Source organism: Monopterus albus, unplaced genomic scaffold, assembly GCF_001952655.1.
Source record: "Monopterus albus unplaced genomic scaffold, M_albus_1.0 scaffold60.1, whole genome shotgun sequence".
NCBI classification, from domain to species: Eukaryota; Metazoa; Chordata; class Actinopteri; order Synbranchiformes; family Synbranchidae; genus Monopterus; species Monopterus albus.
This window is the reverse complement of record NW_018127940.1, coordinates 2,932,063-2,952,263: the sequence shown is the minus strand read 5'-3', so window position 1 is coordinate 2,952,263 and position 20,201 is coordinate 2,932,063. Positions and strand designations below refer to the sequence as shown.

General features: G+C 40.3%; 1 protein-coding gene across 21 annotated transcripts in view; it reads right to left on the bottom strand.

Annotated features, from left to right (window-relative positions):
* kcnma1a (potassium large conductance calcium-activated channel, subfamily M, alpha member 1a) overlaps positions 1 to 20,201 on the bottom strand; it is a 128,746-nt gene that overhangs the window by 16,300 nt on the left and 92,245 nt on the right. For 9 of the 21 annotated variants that reach the window (XM_020603198.1, XM_020603206.1, XM_020603207.1 and 6 more), the window contains 6 exons: positions 15,238 to 15,331; positions 11,077 to 11,203; positions 9,596 to 9,820; positions 8,945 to 9,137; positions 4,833 to 4,946; positions 1,490 to 1,620 (listed from right to left, as the gene is read on the bottom strand). In XM_020603198.1, the coding sequence (XP_020458854.1) occupies positions 1,490 to 1,620; positions 4,833 to 4,946; positions 8,945 to 9,137; positions 9,596 to 9,820; positions 11,077 to 11,203; positions 15,238 to 15,331 (884 nt within the window). Of the gene's footprint in view, positions 1 to 1,489; positions 1,621 to 4,832; positions 4,947 to 8,944; positions 9,138 to 9,595; positions 9,821 to 11,076; positions 11,204 to 15,237; positions 15,332 to 18,898; positions 18,980 to 19,363; positions 19,397 to 20,201 lie in introns of all 21 variants that reach the window. The other 12 variants (XM_020603214.1, XM_020603215.1, XM_020603193.1 and 9 more) reach the window with 3 other exon arrangements.

Genomic DNA, 20,201 nt, shown 5'->3' with positions numbered 1-20,201 from the left:
CCACTTTAAATTAGCATTCCATATGTCCAATAGTCCAATAATATATAGTATTGTAAGCTGATCCACCAACTCTTTGCTTATTAACTTGAAGAGATTAAATAAATAATTAAATGAAAATCAGCAGATTTGAGAGAAATATGGTCGCTGGCAGTTTGATAATCATAGTACTTAGTACATAGCAGGATCATCATGTTAAATAAACAGACACACTCCAACACAGCACTACTCTTTCCTCTGTGAAAACTACTCTACACACTGTACATTGTCTGCTTTTCCTCCTGAAACAACAATTTGACTGCGCTCCGCAGGTGTCAGGTTCTCTTGTCCTTCAAGCCATTCAGGACGTGCTTTTGCTGCGTGTGAAGACAGGCGATGTCACTCGGCAGCCAGGCCGGAGTGGCAGCTCCTCTCCCCGGGCCCCTGACAGGCCTGCAGAGTCTCATGATGGATGAGCACTGTCCATTAGCTGGCTTCACCTTTGACCAATGCCAGACTACAGCTGATGCCTGCTCTACTCCCTGCTCAGCTCAGCTATGTGTGCCCTTGTAACCCCACTTCACCAAGAAGGCTGCTGGAATTAAGCCATCACAACACCAAAGGGAAAAACACAGTTGGTACTGAAAGGGTGGGGGAGTTGGAATGAGGTGAAGAAGAGGAGGACTTTTTCCCTACCTCCTCCTTTATTCTTATCTCCAGTGCAGGGATGACATTGTCAAAAGTTGAAAGAAGCTTGTGCCACTGCATCAAGCCAACCTTCAGCACTTATTTTGTTAAAAGGTCTAAAAAGGCTTGAAAACTGAATATTTAAAATGAGAAGTGATGACAGTGGGGCTGGCAGGCATGTGGGATCAATGTACTGTACCACTTCATTTACCAAGTACCGCCTACTTGAAATGCCAGAACTAACTTACAATTAATCTAAACTCATTTTTTTTCTACTAGGGGAGCATTTTAAATTTAAACCAGTTGTAAAGTCTGTCTAAAGTCTGATATTATCTGTTCTTTAATGTTAATTCTGACAAAATTGTGAAAATTTGTTTTTGTTATCATGAAGTTGAGTATTTGGAAATTTTCCAACTGAATGTGAAATACTATAACAGAAATATTTATGACGACCAACAAAGCAAAAGAAAACACATGTTGGGGTTACTACCTTCTAAAGTTTTATCAGGTCCATCTTTCCTGTCTGAATCACTTCAAAGTTACTCAGCTCTTTTTCTCATCCTGCAGTTTCTACTAGTGCAACAACATGCAATTGTTACCCAGTGGGCACAGCATCTCCATGAAAAACCTCTCTTTACTTTCTCTTTCTGAAATTCTGAATATCACTCTGTATATTACAGCACACAGAAAATTTAAAAGGATTCTCTAACCAAGTAATAATGAGGAAATCAAACCTATAAAATGTGTAGTAACATGTTGAATGTTGAAAAGTGGTTTTGAAAAAACAGTCCAACACAGCAAGCCTACAGTGTGTTTGAGAACTCACCGCGCTCATCAGGGAGTCGAGCACACTGACAGCGAAGGCGGTGCCGCAGGCAAAGGGCTGAGTGAGGTACAGCTCTGTGTCTGGATCATCATCATCATCTTGGTCCAGGAACTGAACATTTGAGTCGTTCACTGCAAGAGGGGAAACACAGCTGAGTTAGAGACAGGCAATGTGAGGAAGTATGAGCCAAAGACACATACACCAGCACACCTGAGAGTTCAGAGACAAGTTTTTTTTTGTTTGTTTGATTATTTAACACATGAAATATGTCAGGGTAATGTAACAGAAAAGCTTCAGGAATAAAGGTTTTGATCCAGGGTTTGCGTATGCGATAACATTAAATGCACATTATATCTCACTTCTACAATTTGTGCAGCCACACTTATTTTTAACCACAAGATTCAACATAAAACTTCTGTTAGAAACAATTCATATGGTTTTGACTTGACTCTAAAATACTGTCGACTAAACTACGTTTCAGTCAGGTTCACATACTATATAACTGTTTGGAAGGTTTAAAAGGGGTTTTTGATTTTTTGAACATTTTATATATAAACCCACTGTGTATCACATGCAGGGTGAATTTCATACATTTAGACAAATCACAGCTTTAGGAGAAAATACTGAGTTGTATTATGCATACACAGTGATAACCATTGTCGAAGTCCCCAGTCTCGATTCAGTCATATCAATTCTGCAGCATCTCAACAGCCATTGTATCTTTTACTGCAACACAAAAGTACATATGTACTCTATTCTCACATACACAAACATTTTCAGGCAATAGATAGTGACCATCCTGTTGACTGAAAAGCCTGAGTAAACTATGAATGCTTAGGAAACCACCATATACAATAGGTCTCTCTTGATGTATCCATTAAATATGGTAAAAAGTGAGACTTCAACAATGGCTACTATGTCACATGACAAAACCACGCACTTATAAAATCATGCTGTTTTGGACAGTTTTGCTTGATGAATGTGTTTCTCACATCATCATCTTTAGAGTAATACATCACAAAGATTTCCATGTGCCCTGAAAGTCAAAATAAAGCCAGGCACGCACTTTTTTTTAATCTTTATGATTAAAAATGCATCAGATCTGCTAAATGAACCAACATTATAGAAATAAACATAATCCCAAAATGAAATAAGTATATTTTTTGTGTCTCACGTGCGGCATAATTGCTAGAATAAAAACAACAAGTACTCCATAGGCTGTGTGTCTTTTTCTTTTGTATTTCTAGCTGCAGCAGTGGGCAGTGCAGGATCCTTGAACTAACGTTACTTAAGAAAAGAGCATCGCAAGTTTTTGTTTGACTCCTCCAATATCTGAGTCTCGGAGATATGGTCTGCAGGAGGAAAAAAAGAAACTGGAAAATAAATTCTAAAATAAATAAATATCTTAAAAGATGGTTTTGATCTCAAGGGGTTTTTTTTGGTTTTGTTTTTGAGATCTGATTTCTTCGTAGGCTTCCTGTATGCTGTGGAACAGAAATGTCAGTCAAAGAGACAAGGGTCTGATGCAAACAGGCCGGGGCCTAAAATGTGAACTGGGTGGTGTGTGTGTGTGTTTGGAGGAGAAGGGGAGTTCTGGTGAGGGGCGGGTGGGAGTTGCTATGAAAACAGCCACAAGGACAGACTGAGCATGATCAAAGGCCTAGTGATGCTCTGCAAACGCAACTGGAGGAAAAAAAAATACTCCAAAAGAAAAGAAAAGAAAAAAAAATCATTAGAAAGGGGCCAAAACAAGACAGTCAATTTCAACCAGAACGAAGAATAAAAATGTGTTCAAAGTGAAGCCATGGGAGCAGCGAGGGCCTTGACTGCAGCCAGATAAATCAAGACAAGCTGATGAGGAGAAGAGCGGCGGCGTGAGGGAGTGAACGGCAGCAGAGGACAAAGGCTTAGCTTACCCAGCTCTGTTATCATTTGTATGTTGGTTCCACTTTTGTTTTCCTGACTGAGTGAAACCAGTGGCAGTAGTTTGCCAGGTTTAGCTAATGATGATGAGACAGTGTGGAGAAGGGGGGGGGGAATGGCGTCATTATTGAAACAGTTTTAAAGACTGCAATAAAGGCATTTTGCTGTCTCTCAGTGCTTGTGTCAACTCCAGAGTTTCTCTGAGACATTCATGGTTATCCAGTGTCTAAAAGCAAAGCACCATGAATCAGAGTCCACACTAGATACAGTATAAATCCACAGCTGTCGTGGTGCCATACCACTACAACGGCAATAATCTATTTCATGGTAAACTGATGAAAGGGATAGACAAGGCCTTATCCAGAAACACACCTAGTTCACAGGTGATGCAAACAAAATTGATCATGTAACTCAGATGAGTCCCGTGTTTGTATTTCAAATTGTCTTTAATCTGCTCCTGGTGCCGTAAACAGAACATTACAGAATATGGTTCCAGTGAGCCATAGAGCCACTCGCTTCTCTTTATGCCTTTTCTCCTTTGACTGAAGGACAGTGCTATCACATCCGCATGTAGTGTTGCTGTAGCTGTGAAATTAGCTGTAGGAGCAAGCAGAGGCACAACACTGGAGTCCAAGTCCAAGACAAAAACCATTAACTCCAACAAGGATAGCATCTAGTTTTGATGATTACATCTGAGGTCAGCATTCAAATGGGAGAACCTCTTTGCAGATACTGGCTGGCCAGGCTATAAGTAATATTAGGTAGCTCCTTCCCCTTCCTGGCATTTTCTTAGCTGGCCTCATGCTCCATTGCTCCCTAATTGGGTCAGGGGAGACAGAGTAGCCAGTCTCTGGTGCTTTAGAAGGCCCCTCAGAGATGTGAAAGTTTCATGAGTCCCCACCACCAGTGGGAATACAGCCACTGCCATTGTTATTAATAAATGGACCCATTTTGCAACCAAGGCAGGTTTTTTTTTCCTTCTGCCTTTATATTCTCTTTTTCTCCCTCTCTCACCCTCTCCATCAGGCTGAGTTTCCCTTGTGCATTAATGGACAAATTGTAGGAGATATCCAGTAGCTGTAGTCCTAAAAATGCCCATCTGACATCAAGTTACAGCAGTCCACACTGTCTATAGAGCAAAGATTTTCAGTTACAGCTAACATGATCACCCCTTGACAAAAACTAGTCAAATCCAATGATGCACATATAAATATGAACTTGAGGTGTGACACCATGAATGCGAACAAAAATTCCACACCAAGTCCATTTGACCTCAAATGAGTTGGAACTTTTAGTAGCAGCATGATGTTTAAAGTTTTGATTATCAGCTCTGTATGTCTGAAAATGAATAATGAGTTGATCTGAGATCACTGAGCAAGGAGTGCAACATCTGTATTTGAAGTTGATGGAAACAGCTCACCTAGTTCTGTGATAATGGGGATGTTGGATCCAGTGGTGACGGAAGCCTGGCGTACAAAGCCATGTACGGGACTGCTGTCTGGAGATGACCTGTCCATTCCAGGAGGTGTGAAACCTGAACACAGGAAAAGAGTCAAAGAGAGCTCATCTGGCCTACAAAAGCAGAGGAGTATCTACAGGAGTAGTGACGCTGTTTAAAATTTTCAGCTTGGACTGCAAACTGTGGAACAGAAAATCATTGCTGCAGAAGACACATAATACCTAAAAATACTGATACTGCATCTGGTTTGTGCCTTTGGCTAATCTTCAGGGAAATTACAGCATGCACCAACAAAATGCTCTTTCAGTTTTCTTGTCCTTTTACTGCAACTAATAATGTTTTATACCTAGTTAAAGATAAAATTTAACTGGTTTGCTTTCTCTACATGTCTGCCTGTATAATTCTGCCTATACTCTACATGTTGAAATCAATTTAATAAAATTATTTACAATCTAATACATTTAAATGCATTATTTAAAGGAAGCTGTGATGGAATTTACTGAGATCTGGTTGAAGCTATTTAGCTTTAGTAGGACTTCAGCCAGGTTTTTTCTCAAATGATGACTGGATTTAGCTACTGCTTCATTTTGCAATATAAAAGAAATAACTGAATCAAACCTAATATTTTCCATGAGGACAGCTTCAGAACAATCAAGATATTTCAAAGCAGCATGACCTAGCTTTAACTTTAGTTCTTGTTTCAGCTATCGAGTTGGCCATTTGTCTTGGAGGCAGCGCACAACCCACAGATTACACAGCTTATTACAGTTTGGTTTTTAGCACCATGTTGTAGTCCGCTCACTGCAAATTTGACCTGCTGCTTCTCAGAAAGGATACATTTCTATGGCAATAATAAGGATAAATAATGAAACTTAGCTTTTGTTGCTTGTATTTTGCCTTTGCAGGGCAGGAAGGTTTATTGGATTAAATCCAAGAAAACACCTGCATGACTCATAACTGTGTTTTACTATAGAAGCATCATAACCATGAGGACATGACCTGGAACTCTGTTTCAGTACTACTATACATACTGCATGTCAGCATACCCAGCATGACATTGTTGATGTGCATTTTCTGTCATTCAAATATGTGGACTGACAGAAAAAAGGAAGGGGAGAAGGCTAAGTGAACAAGGAGCTGGTTTAAAAACTGCAATATGGATACTGAGCTTTTTAGGGGTCAGCTAAGACATATTTAGCATTCACATCCCTCTATCAACGGGCACACATAAATTTTATATGTTGTTCATTTTGTCACGATAAAATTGGTGAAGTGGATCCTGAAAACCTTTCATCGGAAATGGTGTGGCTCAGAACCACAAAATACAAGTGCAACTGACAGGAGTATGAATTCACATGACTTCACATTTTTGCATTTCCTCAAAGTGACAAGTAAACACCTTAAATCTGTAATGCTACTATATGCATAATGCATCAACTGTGTTTTGACATCCATCATTTAGTGCTGACTACAGCAAAATGCCAGCTTACAGTGCCACCACCAAGGAAACACAATGCAGGAAATATATTCAGGTCACAAAGTTTTAAAAGGATTGCAAATCCTCCGTGTGTGCATGTGTGTGTGCCTTTTCTGTCAAGAAACTCAATGAGCTGCTTACATTACAAAAGAGATATTCCAGCCTTTTGCAAGAGAAAAGACACCAAATAGTTTAGTTCACAGCAGGAAGCACAAACTGAACTGAAGCATGGATAATCATAACTCTTGTTATACCAATTATTGAACTTGGAAATAGCAGTGTTGACACTCTGAGTCAAGCAGGGAGCGCAAGCTCAGGCAGTGCAAACATCATTTTGTCGATGTCCATAAAGGATGATGTTTACTCCACTGGAGAGTGACAGCAAGTGTTTGGATACTGCTCCTAAAACACTGCTCTTATTGTAATATAGTGAACATGAAGACTGTATGGAGCTGTAGAAGAACAGTTTAGTGCATACAGCAGAAAATGATTGTTGGTGAGGCCTACTGTTGAGCTGCTTTCAAAACCTGTTAGATTACCAGCAGCTCAAAAGTTGCAGTGTGGGGTGGTAAGCTCCAAACAGAGAGCTGTATGTCTTTCTAAGACAGAACCAGGGTACTGCAAACCCTGAAGGTGTAACATGTCTAGTTCCCTGATCGTCCTAATCTTCTTAAAGTGAAATGTGACAGCTTCGGCTTGCTGTTGTTGGCAGTGCCTGTATGTTTGCTTTTGCAGGTGATAGGTATGTGGACCATTGTTTGGGTTATAAGAAGCATCTGGGCCTGATGCTAATGAGCAGCTAATAAGTGACCGATCACACCCAATCTGTTACCTAACACAACACTTCCTGATTACTGACTCACACATCTCATATTGTTTTCCTTATTTTGAGAGTAATTCTATTCAGTTTTCTTATTAAATTGATGTTTGTAAACTTAAAACTGTTATTTGTCATGGCATTCACATCTATGACAAATGAAATACTCTTGTCTACAATTAAATATTACATTATTGAGTTAAAAACAATAATTTTGCTGTTTGGATCATCTTAATGAAGTGTAAATTGAATTATTGCTGTTTTCTCCATTTGAATTTCATAATTGGTATACATTGTAACATTTCATAAATTAAATCATCACTGACCAAAATACAGAAGCCAGAGTTTGAAAAGCAGCATGATCACACACACTGTCTCCTCTTCTGGGTCTTGCTACTGTGAGGCTGTAACCTTGTCTGTTCAGCTAGAATGTACAATGAGTGAGATCTGGGTTACATACCCTCTTTATCCCTGCAGCCCCCCAGGCACAGCTATGCTCTGTGGTTGACTACATGCTACAGCAGCTGTGAGAAGCTCTCCCCCAGGAAAGCGTATGTTTATTTATTTATTTGCATCCTCTTGTTTTAAATTACACAGACAGCATCTGAATGGAAGCATCGCTCAGAGGAAGAAATCCCCAACGCAATACCTATGATACAGTAGCAATGTCTGGGTATGTGCGAGTGTTTCCTTGTGCATGCATGATTGCATGTCACTGTGCTATATATGTGTGTTTTCTAAAGTGAAGTATTTATCACTGAAATGGGTGGTTGATGTAAGACCCAATTATTGATGACAACAGACTCCATCCATTGACCCTGGGAGAGGATATAGGCTAGTGGGCTTCCATATTGAGGTGGCTTTCTGTGACTACAGATCCCCAGAGTAGCATGCTCTCAGATTTACCCCTGCTTATTGTTCCTCGGTGGCACTGCTATCGATAGCACATCACTCATTCAAGTCTGGAGAAATAACAGCATTGGCATTCTCCTAAAACATGTGGAAGTGCTCTGCACTAAAAAAATAATGGCCTCTTGGACCTTCAACTTTGATTTGTATTTACAACAGTCACTGTGGTGGCACTAAATATTACTAAGCCCAAGGCATGTCATCCCTTTCAGGCTAATCATAAACCGAGGATTACTTGTTTATGGATGTGCATGGATAAATTGCACTGGCATGAATGTCTGTGTGTGTGTTATATGCACACACATATTCAAATATGAAGGTGCATGTGTTGCTGTTGTGTTGTGACTAATGAGGAGCAGCTGAATTGGCCTGCCTGGTGATTTGTACTAGCTGCTTAATGATGATGAGGCCTGATGGGATGCCAGGTTCATGTGTTTGTCTGCAAACATCAACAATCTGTTCCAGACGATCTGCCAGACACCAGATCACGGGGAACAACATCAAATGACACAGTCATGTTGATTACATCATTAAAAAGTATTATCAAGGAGGTTTAGCAGCATGTAATTACCAGGGACAAGGCTGAAATCATCAGAAAATTATGTGGAGTAAACACTCTTCAAAGGCTTCATGAGGCAATCAGCAAAATGTTTTGTGTGCACATATCTTCGGGAATTACAGTAAATTCAGTTTATAGATGACACGACTAACTTGCAGAATATTTCAATTAAGAGCACTTAGCAGACTTTGTGCTTGACAAACTACAGCCTGTGTGGTCTTTTTCCGTCTTTGACTACTGTCTTCCCTCCCTGCCACAACCTGTCCCCTTTGGGCACCACTGTGCATGGACTCTAATAGGACAGTCCTTACCTTGGGAATTAGCCTGTAAGACCCCGATGCTGTCATCAAACTGCATAGATTTGATGTTCAGTGATGCCAAGATGCATTCCTTATCCTGGAGTGAAGCATCTTCAATATTGTTCTGATTGGCTGACAGTATTACGCACATGTCGCAGAGGTTGATGTTGACAGCCCTTAAATCTGCCCGACTTAATGGTGTACCCTTCAGGGAAAGAGCAAGAGAGACAAGAGAGAGAAAGTAAAACAGAGAACAGACAGACATGGGGGAGAGAAAAACAAATTTAAGAAGTGAGCAGCGTGGAGCTGTGGGAAATTAGTTAGCAAGTATTCTTGTTTTGAGGCAATGACACTCCACTGATCTAACTGGGCACTGGAGAATCAGAGACATGGACTAATCTAAAAGCTGTGTTTGGGATTCTTCCCTGATCACCAGTCAAGCCAGGGCTAACAAGCTCTAAGGCAGCAAGCCACCCCATCTGTGATGGGCTCTGAATATGCAGGATGTGTCACTACTCTGGATGAAGGAAGGCTGACTAAGCTCTCATGGAGTCATCATTCAACTGGATGATCAAATCAAACTGACACACCCTCTCAAGATTTCCAGTGTGCATGTAACTCAAGGTGTCAATGAGTCATTGGCTAAATAGAGATTACACTCACAGGTAAGATGGAGAGCTTGGGGAAGTTGTGTAAAGTTTCCCACTCTCTCCGCAGGTAATCCAGAGAGCCCACAAAAACTATAGGCTTTAGCTCATGATAATGGAAGTTGCTGGCTCTTAAAGGCATCACCAAGTTTCGCAGCCCCACTAAAGCGGACGTGACATCCCCAAATATACAGACCACTACATGGCCACTCAGCACGGTCATAGAAGCTTCACTTCGAGTCTGCAGGGAACAAAAGGATAGAGGGAAGAGGGAGAAGAGCAAAAAGAAAAGGATGAGGAGGAGCATAATGAGAGAGAGAGAGAGGAAGAGGCACACAGAGACAAACACAGAGTTACAGAACAGAAATCAGTGCCGTTAATAGAAAACTGAATAATATGCATGAGGTAACAAATTCTAGGTTTATCAGTGTTTATCACTGCTATAAACGCACACAAAATAGTTTGTTAGTCAAGTATTTAGTTGAATTATATACAGTATTTAGTCATCATTAAAGCTTTCTACTTGCAGGCTGGAACATTTACATAAAATAAGTTTGCTTAACTACTATTCCGTTTATAAGTAGCTTATTAGATAATCAGAAATTCTGCAGAACAAAAGTAAAACATGATCTTTTTCAAAGGTCAAAAAATGCAGTTTGTAAGATTTTAGGGACATACAATACGCATGACTAAGACTATATGTATTAATCTAGGTATAAATAAACAAAGCTCCTCTTCTGTATATAAAGCTCCAGTTGGGAAAAAAACAACTATGCAATGCTCTGCTTTCAAGATCTGTCACCAGTCACAGCAACTTGATGTGTGTTTCACTGCAGGTAAACTAAATGTTTCTATGATCCCAACTGGTTTGAAACTAAAACTGTCGTCGTTTATTGGATTCACAAGGTAAAACTCAGAGAGCCAAATTGGTGCATACGTTAAGCTGGTTGAATGATCTGGTGGATTAAACAGTACCAATTGCTGGTTATCCAGAATATTTTTTGGTGATCCAACTCATGCAGGAACATCCTTCATCCTCATGTGAACCAATAATTAATAAGAGTAACATGGGCACTGGTGCAACAAAAAAACAACAACAGATATGCTTACATGGAGTAGGTTAATTAAAGTAAATGATATACAAATGGTTTAGGTGACAGCACCTTCTATTTTACTTCAATAGGTTTAACCCTGCCTAAACAAATTACACACTAAACTAAATGCTCACAAACTGCCTTGTAAAAAAAACATCAGAGCAAACCCATGCATGGTATGTTGAAATGCTGTTGACAGATTCTTGATGGATAAACAAATAAAACAATAAACTCACCTTGAAACAACAGAGAGGCAGTGAGAGAAATTTCACAACATATTATTATTGTGGCACTACAATATTCAGGGGACACCTCTGCACTGGAGACTGCTTGCTTATTTATTTATTTGCATATTCTATTATACTATAGAGAGCTGCAGTGACAAAGTTCTTGTCGCACTCACCAGGATGACTTTTTCGATGTCCTTTGATGGGGACCAGTGAAACATCCCTGTTGAGTCATACCTCTTGACGTTCATGTCCATGTTCTCAATTTGTTCATTGCCAGGAATTAGAAGGGGATCATGTCGACTGAGAAAACAGAATAAACAGATTTGTAATAGGCCGTGTTTCACAATGACTGCAACCTTGTGAATGATGCGATAACATGAATAATTGGAAAAACCAACCGGGGTTTGTTGAGTTCTATTCCACCTATTCATACAACATATTAAAAGTCCATTCCATCCTCAAAAGGTTTAAGTTTTTACTGCACTACATATTGTACTGCAAGTTCATTAACCACAGTATTCCTTCTTGTCTTTTTTTATTCATCAAAAAACTGCTGCTCGCAGCGTGTCAGATGAAAATAGCATGACTTGAGTGCTACTGACTGAATGGCATGACAACACAAGGCCAATTACCAGCTTTTACCCTCTCTTCCACTTCCTTATGCCATGCAGCGCAAATAGTAAAAGCTCCGACAGGCCCACACTTTAAATATTTCAGGAATTTGCCCAATCACATTTTGCTTTCCCAACTGATGGTCATTAATGTTTCAACAGCATGTCACAACCAAACAGGCTAATCCACAGCAGTGGGCTGCTGAGTTTTATCCAGTGTAACACTGACCATGAAAGGGCTCCTGTCAGTCCTGTTATACCACCTCTTGTTCTTGCACTTATCCTACTAGACGTGTTCTCACAAGCTCCTCTAAAGGGAAACCAGAAAATTTCATCCTAAACACTTAGTCCTGGTAAACTGCAAAAATTTAGTGCTGTTGCTCAATAAACATTGCAAATGTAAATCATTTACAATTCTACCCAAATAATACAATCTTAGGTTAAAGCAGCACTATACAGAATCCAAAAACAGGGAACTGCAGAAAGACAGGCATTTGAGTAATATGGGAGAAACATCTCAAGAATTTGACATACATCTCTCTCAGTATCACTCTCTCTATCCTCTATCAACACTGTCATTCACTGACAAGGCTCTGATGTTGTCTCTTCCTTCAGCCTCAGTGTGCATTTGGGTTGCATGCCATCACAGGAGAAGAAAAAGTGAAAATAAAAAAAAAGAAAAAAAAAGCTGTCAATTAGCTACCCTCTCTCTCTACTCTCTTTCCTCTATCAGTTAGTGCAGGTGATAATAACACTGACAGCATTTAGTGCTTTTACACTCAGCCTGAATCTTTCATCCAGAGCCGCGTGTTGCGCCAATCAACTCCACGGAGCCCCCATCACTTCAATCTGCTCCGCTCTGCTCGCCTCCACAGAGGGGGCTGACTGGCGCGTGCAGGCGGGCTGCCGCTCCACCTCTCTCTGCCAAGACAGCTATCTTTCACCAAGTTGTCAGCGGTGTGACTGGCAGCCTGTCACGGGCTCCACACACCTCCTCCCCCCTCTGCTTTCTCCCCGCCTCGGGTTGAACCTACCAGAAGGCTCAGGGAAAGCAAACGTGAGTCTGTGCCACAGTGCCACGCCCAAGGGATATCAACTGTGGATGACACTGTGACATCTTCTGCGATTGGAAGTGTGTCATCAGTCATGACCCGTCAAAAAGGTTTGTGGAAGTGGTGTTAATGCCATGGTGGCAATGCAGCTCGTTAGCACGGTGACATATCATCTACACGACCAAACTAAGGCTCGGTCAGCTAGAATGCCAAAAATACAGAGAAACCAATCTCAAACTAAACTGCAAAAATATGCAAATTTCTACATGTAATTTCTATGTGTTATATGCAAATTATATCCTTTATTAGAACCTTCCTCACCAAAAATACAATTCACTAAATTTCTAAATACGTTCACAGTGCATCAGATATTTTCTCTGAGTGAGATGCAGTATTTTAACAGATCCACTTTTATATAGGACAAATATTTCTCACTACAGTGTCTCACCCACCTCCCCCCTCCCCTTTAGTATATATTTCAAACAGAGTTGAGTTATTCCACTGTATCACTCTGCAGTCACAAGCTGGGGATGGGCGTGCTCCCCCAATCCCTCTCTGTCAGACTACGAAGGCAGCCTCTTGCTTTGAAAATTTTCCCCATCATGCAAACTGACAAAGGCATGCTTTTCAAAAGCCCACAGCCAATCTGTTGATCATTATTTATTTACAAAGGCCTTCAGGCTGCAAGTCCTGTAAAAAATCATACTTGATACGTATGCTCGCTCTTGCTACTGTAGCTCTCTGTGTTTTCCCCCTCCTTGCTTGTAGAATAAAGTATCCCTAAGGCTACCTCAAACAATCACTTTTCATTGTGCATAAAACACACCTTGTTATACACAACTGTTTAATATATATGGTTTTATATGCTGACGGGGGCAGCTGCGGCGGCGGGGGGGTGGGGCTGTGGACTGTGATGGGTAATTTGATGTTTTGCTGAGGGCTAAGACTTGGCAAAAAATCTACACCTATAACAGAAGACCTGTCATCCCAGTACCCAAGAGCCAGCAAATACAGAAGCATCCCTAAAGCAGAGAAAACTTTGACACCGCTTTGAAGCGTTTTCAAAACTGAGTAAATAACTCGCAAGAATTATTATCACTCTGAGATCAAAGCAAAGATGCATATATTACATGGCAAATGGGGACCATCTTCTAAGCAGAAAGGGAAGAGAAGAAAAGGTTTTGTGCTTTAAGTTAGGCAAACTAAACAGCCTTTTAAACATGCAGTTGTCTGGAAATATGCCAATGTCTTGTTGTTTTTGTAACAGTTTTTTCCCTCTGAGCAAGGGCATCTAAAATGATGCTCTGTTGCAAACTACACTGAAGGGTATGACTCTGTGTTGGGCTAATGGTTTGGCAAGTGTGAGGGCTTATTAAGTGCTTGTTTTGTGGAGAACTGAGGGGGAGGCCGACAAGTATACTGGACAAAATCACGTTGGTATACTAGTTCAGTGGGAGGAATGCTGCCTAAGGGAAGCTAGCAGGACAAACACACAGAAGCTCAACTAATATAAGGAAAGTACACTACAAAACTATAATAAAACAACCACATATACCATGTCACAATAGAAATCAACAAATCCAAATGCTAGATATTAAAGTACATTTTTATTATACTTATTTGCAGAAATGTAATTTTCTGTTCATACAGTGTAATGGAATTTGTATTTACAGATTTAAATTCCATCAAGAATGTAGAATGTGGTGATTAGGAGTTTTATTTATTTTCCCACACAATTCAGCTACAGAACATTGTACTACTCTGCACCTTCGCTGCACAAATATCAACACTGAGAAGTGTATGTGACAAAAACCACACGGCCCTCTCTTTAGAATTTCCTACTGTTAAGTCATAGAGACAATGACCATTAACATTCACTCTCATTAAGAGACAGGCGGCAGAGCTATGAGTGTTCCTGTCGTGTTAGATCTTCACCGTGCCTTCATCCTCCTGTCCCAATGTGCACAACTCGGCCTCCCAGCGTCTTCCACGCTGTCGTGCTGCTCACTCCACCTCGCAGCCAGACAAGCACAAAAACCTACCCCTTTTATCTTTCTGGATCAATTAACAGCAATTTAATTCCACAGGACAGGATAAAAGGAAGGTAATATTCGAATTCATATTTGATTGTGATGATACATCTCACATATGGCCTTAAGTACCAGAAACAGTACTCACAGGGGTTCTCACAAAAGAGGAGTAGCCTGAGGGCAGAGTAACCATGCAGGTCCCTCTGATTGGTTGCTGGTGTCATTAGTGCCAGCATTGTTTAAGGAGTACATGTGGACCAGACCGGAGGAGCTGACAGCTGGGGCTTTAAAGCCAGAGGAGTTTTCACATGGCTTCTCACAGCTGCTTTTCATGACAGAAATATTATTTCAGCTCTGTCATTAACAGTTGACAGCATGCCATCCTATACAGCCAGAGCCTAACAGGGCACTTCTCCTCTCTCACAGTGTTTCTTACCTCCTTCTCCTGCCACCCCTAATTTGCCCCCTCCCATCCATCCAAACTCCCACCATCTCACCATCAGCAGCATCCGCCTCTGAAGTATCTCTCACACGCATCCCTCCATCCCTTCCTCCCTCCCTTCCTTCCTTCATTCTTGTGTTCAACTTCCTCTCACTCCCTGTTTGAAGACTGGAAAGAGAATAAAATCAGCATCTCTTACCTCATCATTTTGGGTGAGCAGTTGGGTGAGTTCCGCATCCCGCCGTTGCGCTGCTTTTTTTTGGGTGAAAGAGTTGATGGATGCTCATCTTCAACTGCAAACACATGCACAGAATGTCAGAATAGAGACAGATGACTGGGAAAGTGTGCTGGATCTGACATAAAAAAAACAAAAAAAAAAACAGCTAACAATCAATCAATTATTGCAAACAAAAACTGAATAAAAGAAAAGAAAAAATAATAATTCAGTGCCCATTGAGAAGATATAGTGAAAGCATTAGTAACGGACAATGGTAAATATAAAAAAGGCAGGAGAAAACCATGGAGAAAAACCAATTTACGATCTGAAAATGTCATGAAAGGCTCAAAACCCCCCATTTGGCTCTTCTAAGGCTGCACTTTTACTGGGCCTTCAGTGATACAATACAGTATTCAGTGGGACCTCTAGCAGTCTGCATCAGAGTGACCATGCTTACTTATACCATTAATTGCCATGTGATGGTACAGACTGTCATCGTCAGTGGGGTACAGGGAAAAGCAATGACAATGAGATAAATAAAAGTTATGGAGATGGATCTTGATTGGGTAGTTTATTTTTTTAATAAACTATGTAAACCCCGTCATTCCAGTTCCCACTAAAGCACACAGTGGTTCTTCTACAGGTCTACCTCCATGCCAAGAGATCAGTGAGCACGCACGCTAGCATGGTATGAATTAGTGGACTATGAATACTATATCAAAAGCAGCTAGTAAATGCACATCCTCCTCCAGTAGAACATCAGGACTAGTCTTAAAAGTCCAAATGAAAAATAAATAAGATTTTGTAAAACTATTTAATTATTTTGTGTTTGATGCTTTGGTGCTAAGCATTTGCAGAACACTAAGCCATAGTCACAATGTCTTTTAAGATTATGTTTGATCAGATTTAAGTTCAGTTTTCTGCTTTGCTGTGTTGAGAAATAGAAAACAAAACGCTATTTTTCAAACTTTGCTCGAGTTCCAGTTAGAGAGGACAAAAAAGAGAAACCAGAGCGAGGCCATGCCCATTTGTCTGACACTTTCAGTCAAGCTAGCAGCAGGCTGATTTTCACTATTGTCTGTGAGTTTCAAGAGCTTTCAGACAGGAACCCAGATACTCTTATCCACTCGGCACTCCCCCAGCGTAAATGCCAAGTGTACCATCACTTCAAACCCGTATTAGTCCTTTGGTTAGAAATCAATAACACAGCATGATATTAGTGCAAATCAATGTGCACGCCACAAGCCGTGATGATTCCAAGCATGTGGAATTTCATTATTGCCTGAGCACCCACTGTAGGCTGTCACCTAATTCTGCTAATAAAAGATAAGAAATATGACTTTGCCTTCTAATAAAATGTCACTCTCTGACATTTCCTTTATGCAATTGGGCATTCAGAATAGCTAATATCACAAGCACTTTCCACTTTACAAATAATTCTCTCTCTAATGTACTTTGAAAATACCACATTAAGAAATACTGTATGCATTCCTTGCCATACTATTTGACAGATTCTTCCTGGTTTAAACTTAATATTTGTTAACAGGAAAACATAACACATCTCACTTAAACTCACAACAAAATGAACTGCTTTCTAGTCACAGGGTAATAAAAGGTTTTACAGCATATAATTAAAAACTTAAGTACCTATTTCATCACTCAAAAGTGAGTACTAAAGCTCTGAGATTTGATTCCTGCAACATTTCTGAAAATACATACTGATAAGCAACTCTGCTATGTCAATTCTGAATTCACAGGTTTTATAGTAGGCAAATCTGTGCAAAACAGCAGGGGCAACAGCAGCAGCTCCAGCAGAGTGAACCTTCATGCAACAAACAAGACAGAATGAAGGGATGGGACAGGCATGTACTGACTAATGCATCCCGTTGAGGGGGCAACCTACAGTGCCTACTGTGACCGAGCAGCATGGCATTACTGGGGTAGTAGCGGTATTTCACCGGCAGACTGCAGGCCCGGTTCAACCGACTCTCAGCCAGGGATCTGGCCACCATGTCTCCTGGGCCTGAGATACTGAAGCGCAGATGTGAGGGGCCGCCTCTAGGCCCCAGCCCCACAGGGCGCAGGCTTCCTTTACAGTTAATAGCAAGTGGGATGTTGACAGTGCCTGGGTGGGTGGGTTGGTTGGGGTGCAAGGTGTTGGGAAGGAATGCATTTGAAGCGATGGCAGTGGAAGCGCAGCTGGTGGTTTTAACTGATCGGTTTTGAAAAGATGGTCTAACTTCATCCATTACTGTCAAACAATAGAGAATAAAATGTGTGAGAACGTCTGTATTAAGACAAATTAACTAGTAAATAAGCTACAGTGTTAGTGAACTGCCTAGTGTTCACAACAGCATGAATCATTTATTATTTTTTTTAAAACTTGTGGAAGCTTAATTTTCATTCCAGATGTCTTACCTACTTGCAACACTAACTGAAACGTTCACAGTGACAAACATGAACCAATTTGAACCCCCACTCAGTTTTATTTCCAGGTATGCTCCACTTTTTGGTAAAACAAAGCAAAGACACAGCTTGGCTAAAGCCAGACCGATCCATTCAGGTATTTGGTCATCTCCAACATAATCTGTAGCACAGTACATTCACTTCTAATAATTTATTTTACTACTAATTCAGAACCTGCAATCATTAAACATGACTTATTTTGGGTTGTGTTATTTTCCAACAGTACAGTACATGTTGATTTTTTTACTGTAACTTTAACAGTGATCACAGTCCAGTGACAACCCATTGGCTGTATGAGACCCAGCCATCCCAACAAACACACACACACACAACTGAGGCTGCGAGTCAACCTGTACTATATGTTTGTATATATTGCGTGGGCCATGACACAACTGCAGGACGGCAACAGAAAAAGATGAGTAAAATATCTGGTTGTAAAGTTGACTGGGAGAGGTGAAACCCTTTTCCTCCCATTGGTTTAAGGGTTGTTGGTTGGTTGTTTGGAGGACAGAGCATGCTTGGGTGGCCCTGGGCGATAAACAGACGCTTATCCCAGCCGTCAGCTGCCTCCTTGATTTACAGGGCGCCACTGATAGCTCCTGGATTCATCTGGCCCTTGTCAAACACATGCAGCGTTAGAGAGCACTCACCCGCCCTGGCAGGTCCACTGTACATCCTGAACAACCCAGACGGCAACTGTCCCTTTCTGAAATGCTAATCACATGATGGTACTGTCCTGCATGCATGTTTTATCAGATCACCGTGATCCAATGTAAACTGGGTGATGAGGCAGAGGAATAACAAATAAAAATGTTTACTTTTGTACCGTATGTGAGCTAAGCTGGCTTTGCCTGTACAATGTTTGCTGCATGAGCGAGCTTTGTTCTTCATCTGAATTGAAACCGTAGGAAAAAGCTTTTTAGGCCATGCAGTGTTGTGTTGTTACAGTTCAAATAAAACTGATATTATGATTTTTGCAGTTACTTTTAGTTTTGCCAAAGATGATGCCACTATTTCCAAGAGAAAACAAAAAAGTCTTCTCAATATGCTTCATAAGAACAAATACATTAAATAAAAATATATACAAATAAAATGTTAGAGGTGACAAATAGCATTTCAAGACTAAAATGTATTCTTAACCAGTAATGCATTTAACAACTGTTCACCAAAGATTTACCTAATTTGCAATCAGCTTTGAATCGGACCCCAGCCTCTTTTTGACTTCCACTGATCCCTGGTGTTGTAGCGCCATCTGCTGCTATAAGCAGCACAATACAAAAAGAATATTTCATGGAACTATGCTGTATTATCAGAACACAAAAATAATTTCTTTTCAGTTACTATCAATAACAGGAACTCATTACTTTAGTTTCCTGTAAACATAGAGTATGTTGAAATTCTAAGTAAATAAGTTAGAATAAACAGTCTGTCTCAGGTAAACATTAAAATTAACACTGGTTATAAATTGTGTGTTTACTTTGTCTCTTTATAAGACATCAATATATTCTAAAGGAATAAGGGACAACAAAGCAAATACTAAAGCAAAGCTAAAGTACTATTTAGGTTACATGACATAGTGGGAGGTCTACAGTCTAAACACAGAGCTGGAGCAGAATGGAAAAGGACAGAGAAAGACACTTACGTGATCTGACAAATCCATTATACTTATATTTGGCTGAGGAGAATGCAAAGACAAGTGGCAGGTCACACAGAGAGAGAAAGGATGTAATGAAACAGACACATTAGGATACAGAACATCAACATAAGAGCAGTGGATGGAAATTAAATCAGATGCAATGATGATGAAGTACTATCAGTGAAATACATGAGGACATAAACCAAAAATAAAAGGTATAAATAATTAAAATGGGGGGTGGGGGTGGGGGAGGTGATCAAAGTATGGCAGAATAGAACAAAAAAGGCAGACAGGTAAATGAAATCAACTGTCTATTCTGAGTATGAGCCATGCTTTTAGGTAAGTGTACTACACCTGTAATGAGATGTAATGGCAGTCTAATGGCTAATCATATTAAAATGTTCAAAAGAGCTAGGTTTAGGTTGAGCTTACACATATTCAGTGATAGATTCAATAATGTAATGCCTCTCATTTCCATTTAATCGTAATGAACACGGAGCCTGAACAAATAAAGCCACAACAACTACATACAGCACTTGAGTGCATGTAGACGACCAAAAACACAAGACACTTGCTACTCAAAGCGGCTGCACTAACAGAACACAAATGAACAGAGACATGATCTTTACAAGGAGCAAAGATCTCTTGCACAAATGGAAATTTTAAAAATGGGACATGTTCAAACATACAGTATGTCCAATGCTACATATTTAAATCTCTTGACATGTTCTTTTAAGAGGGCTGAGCAAGGTCTCCACTTACACCAGCACTACTAATTATCTGGGAATTACAGTTTATGACCTTGACTGAGGAGGTACTGAACACCAATATAAGTACTGGTGCA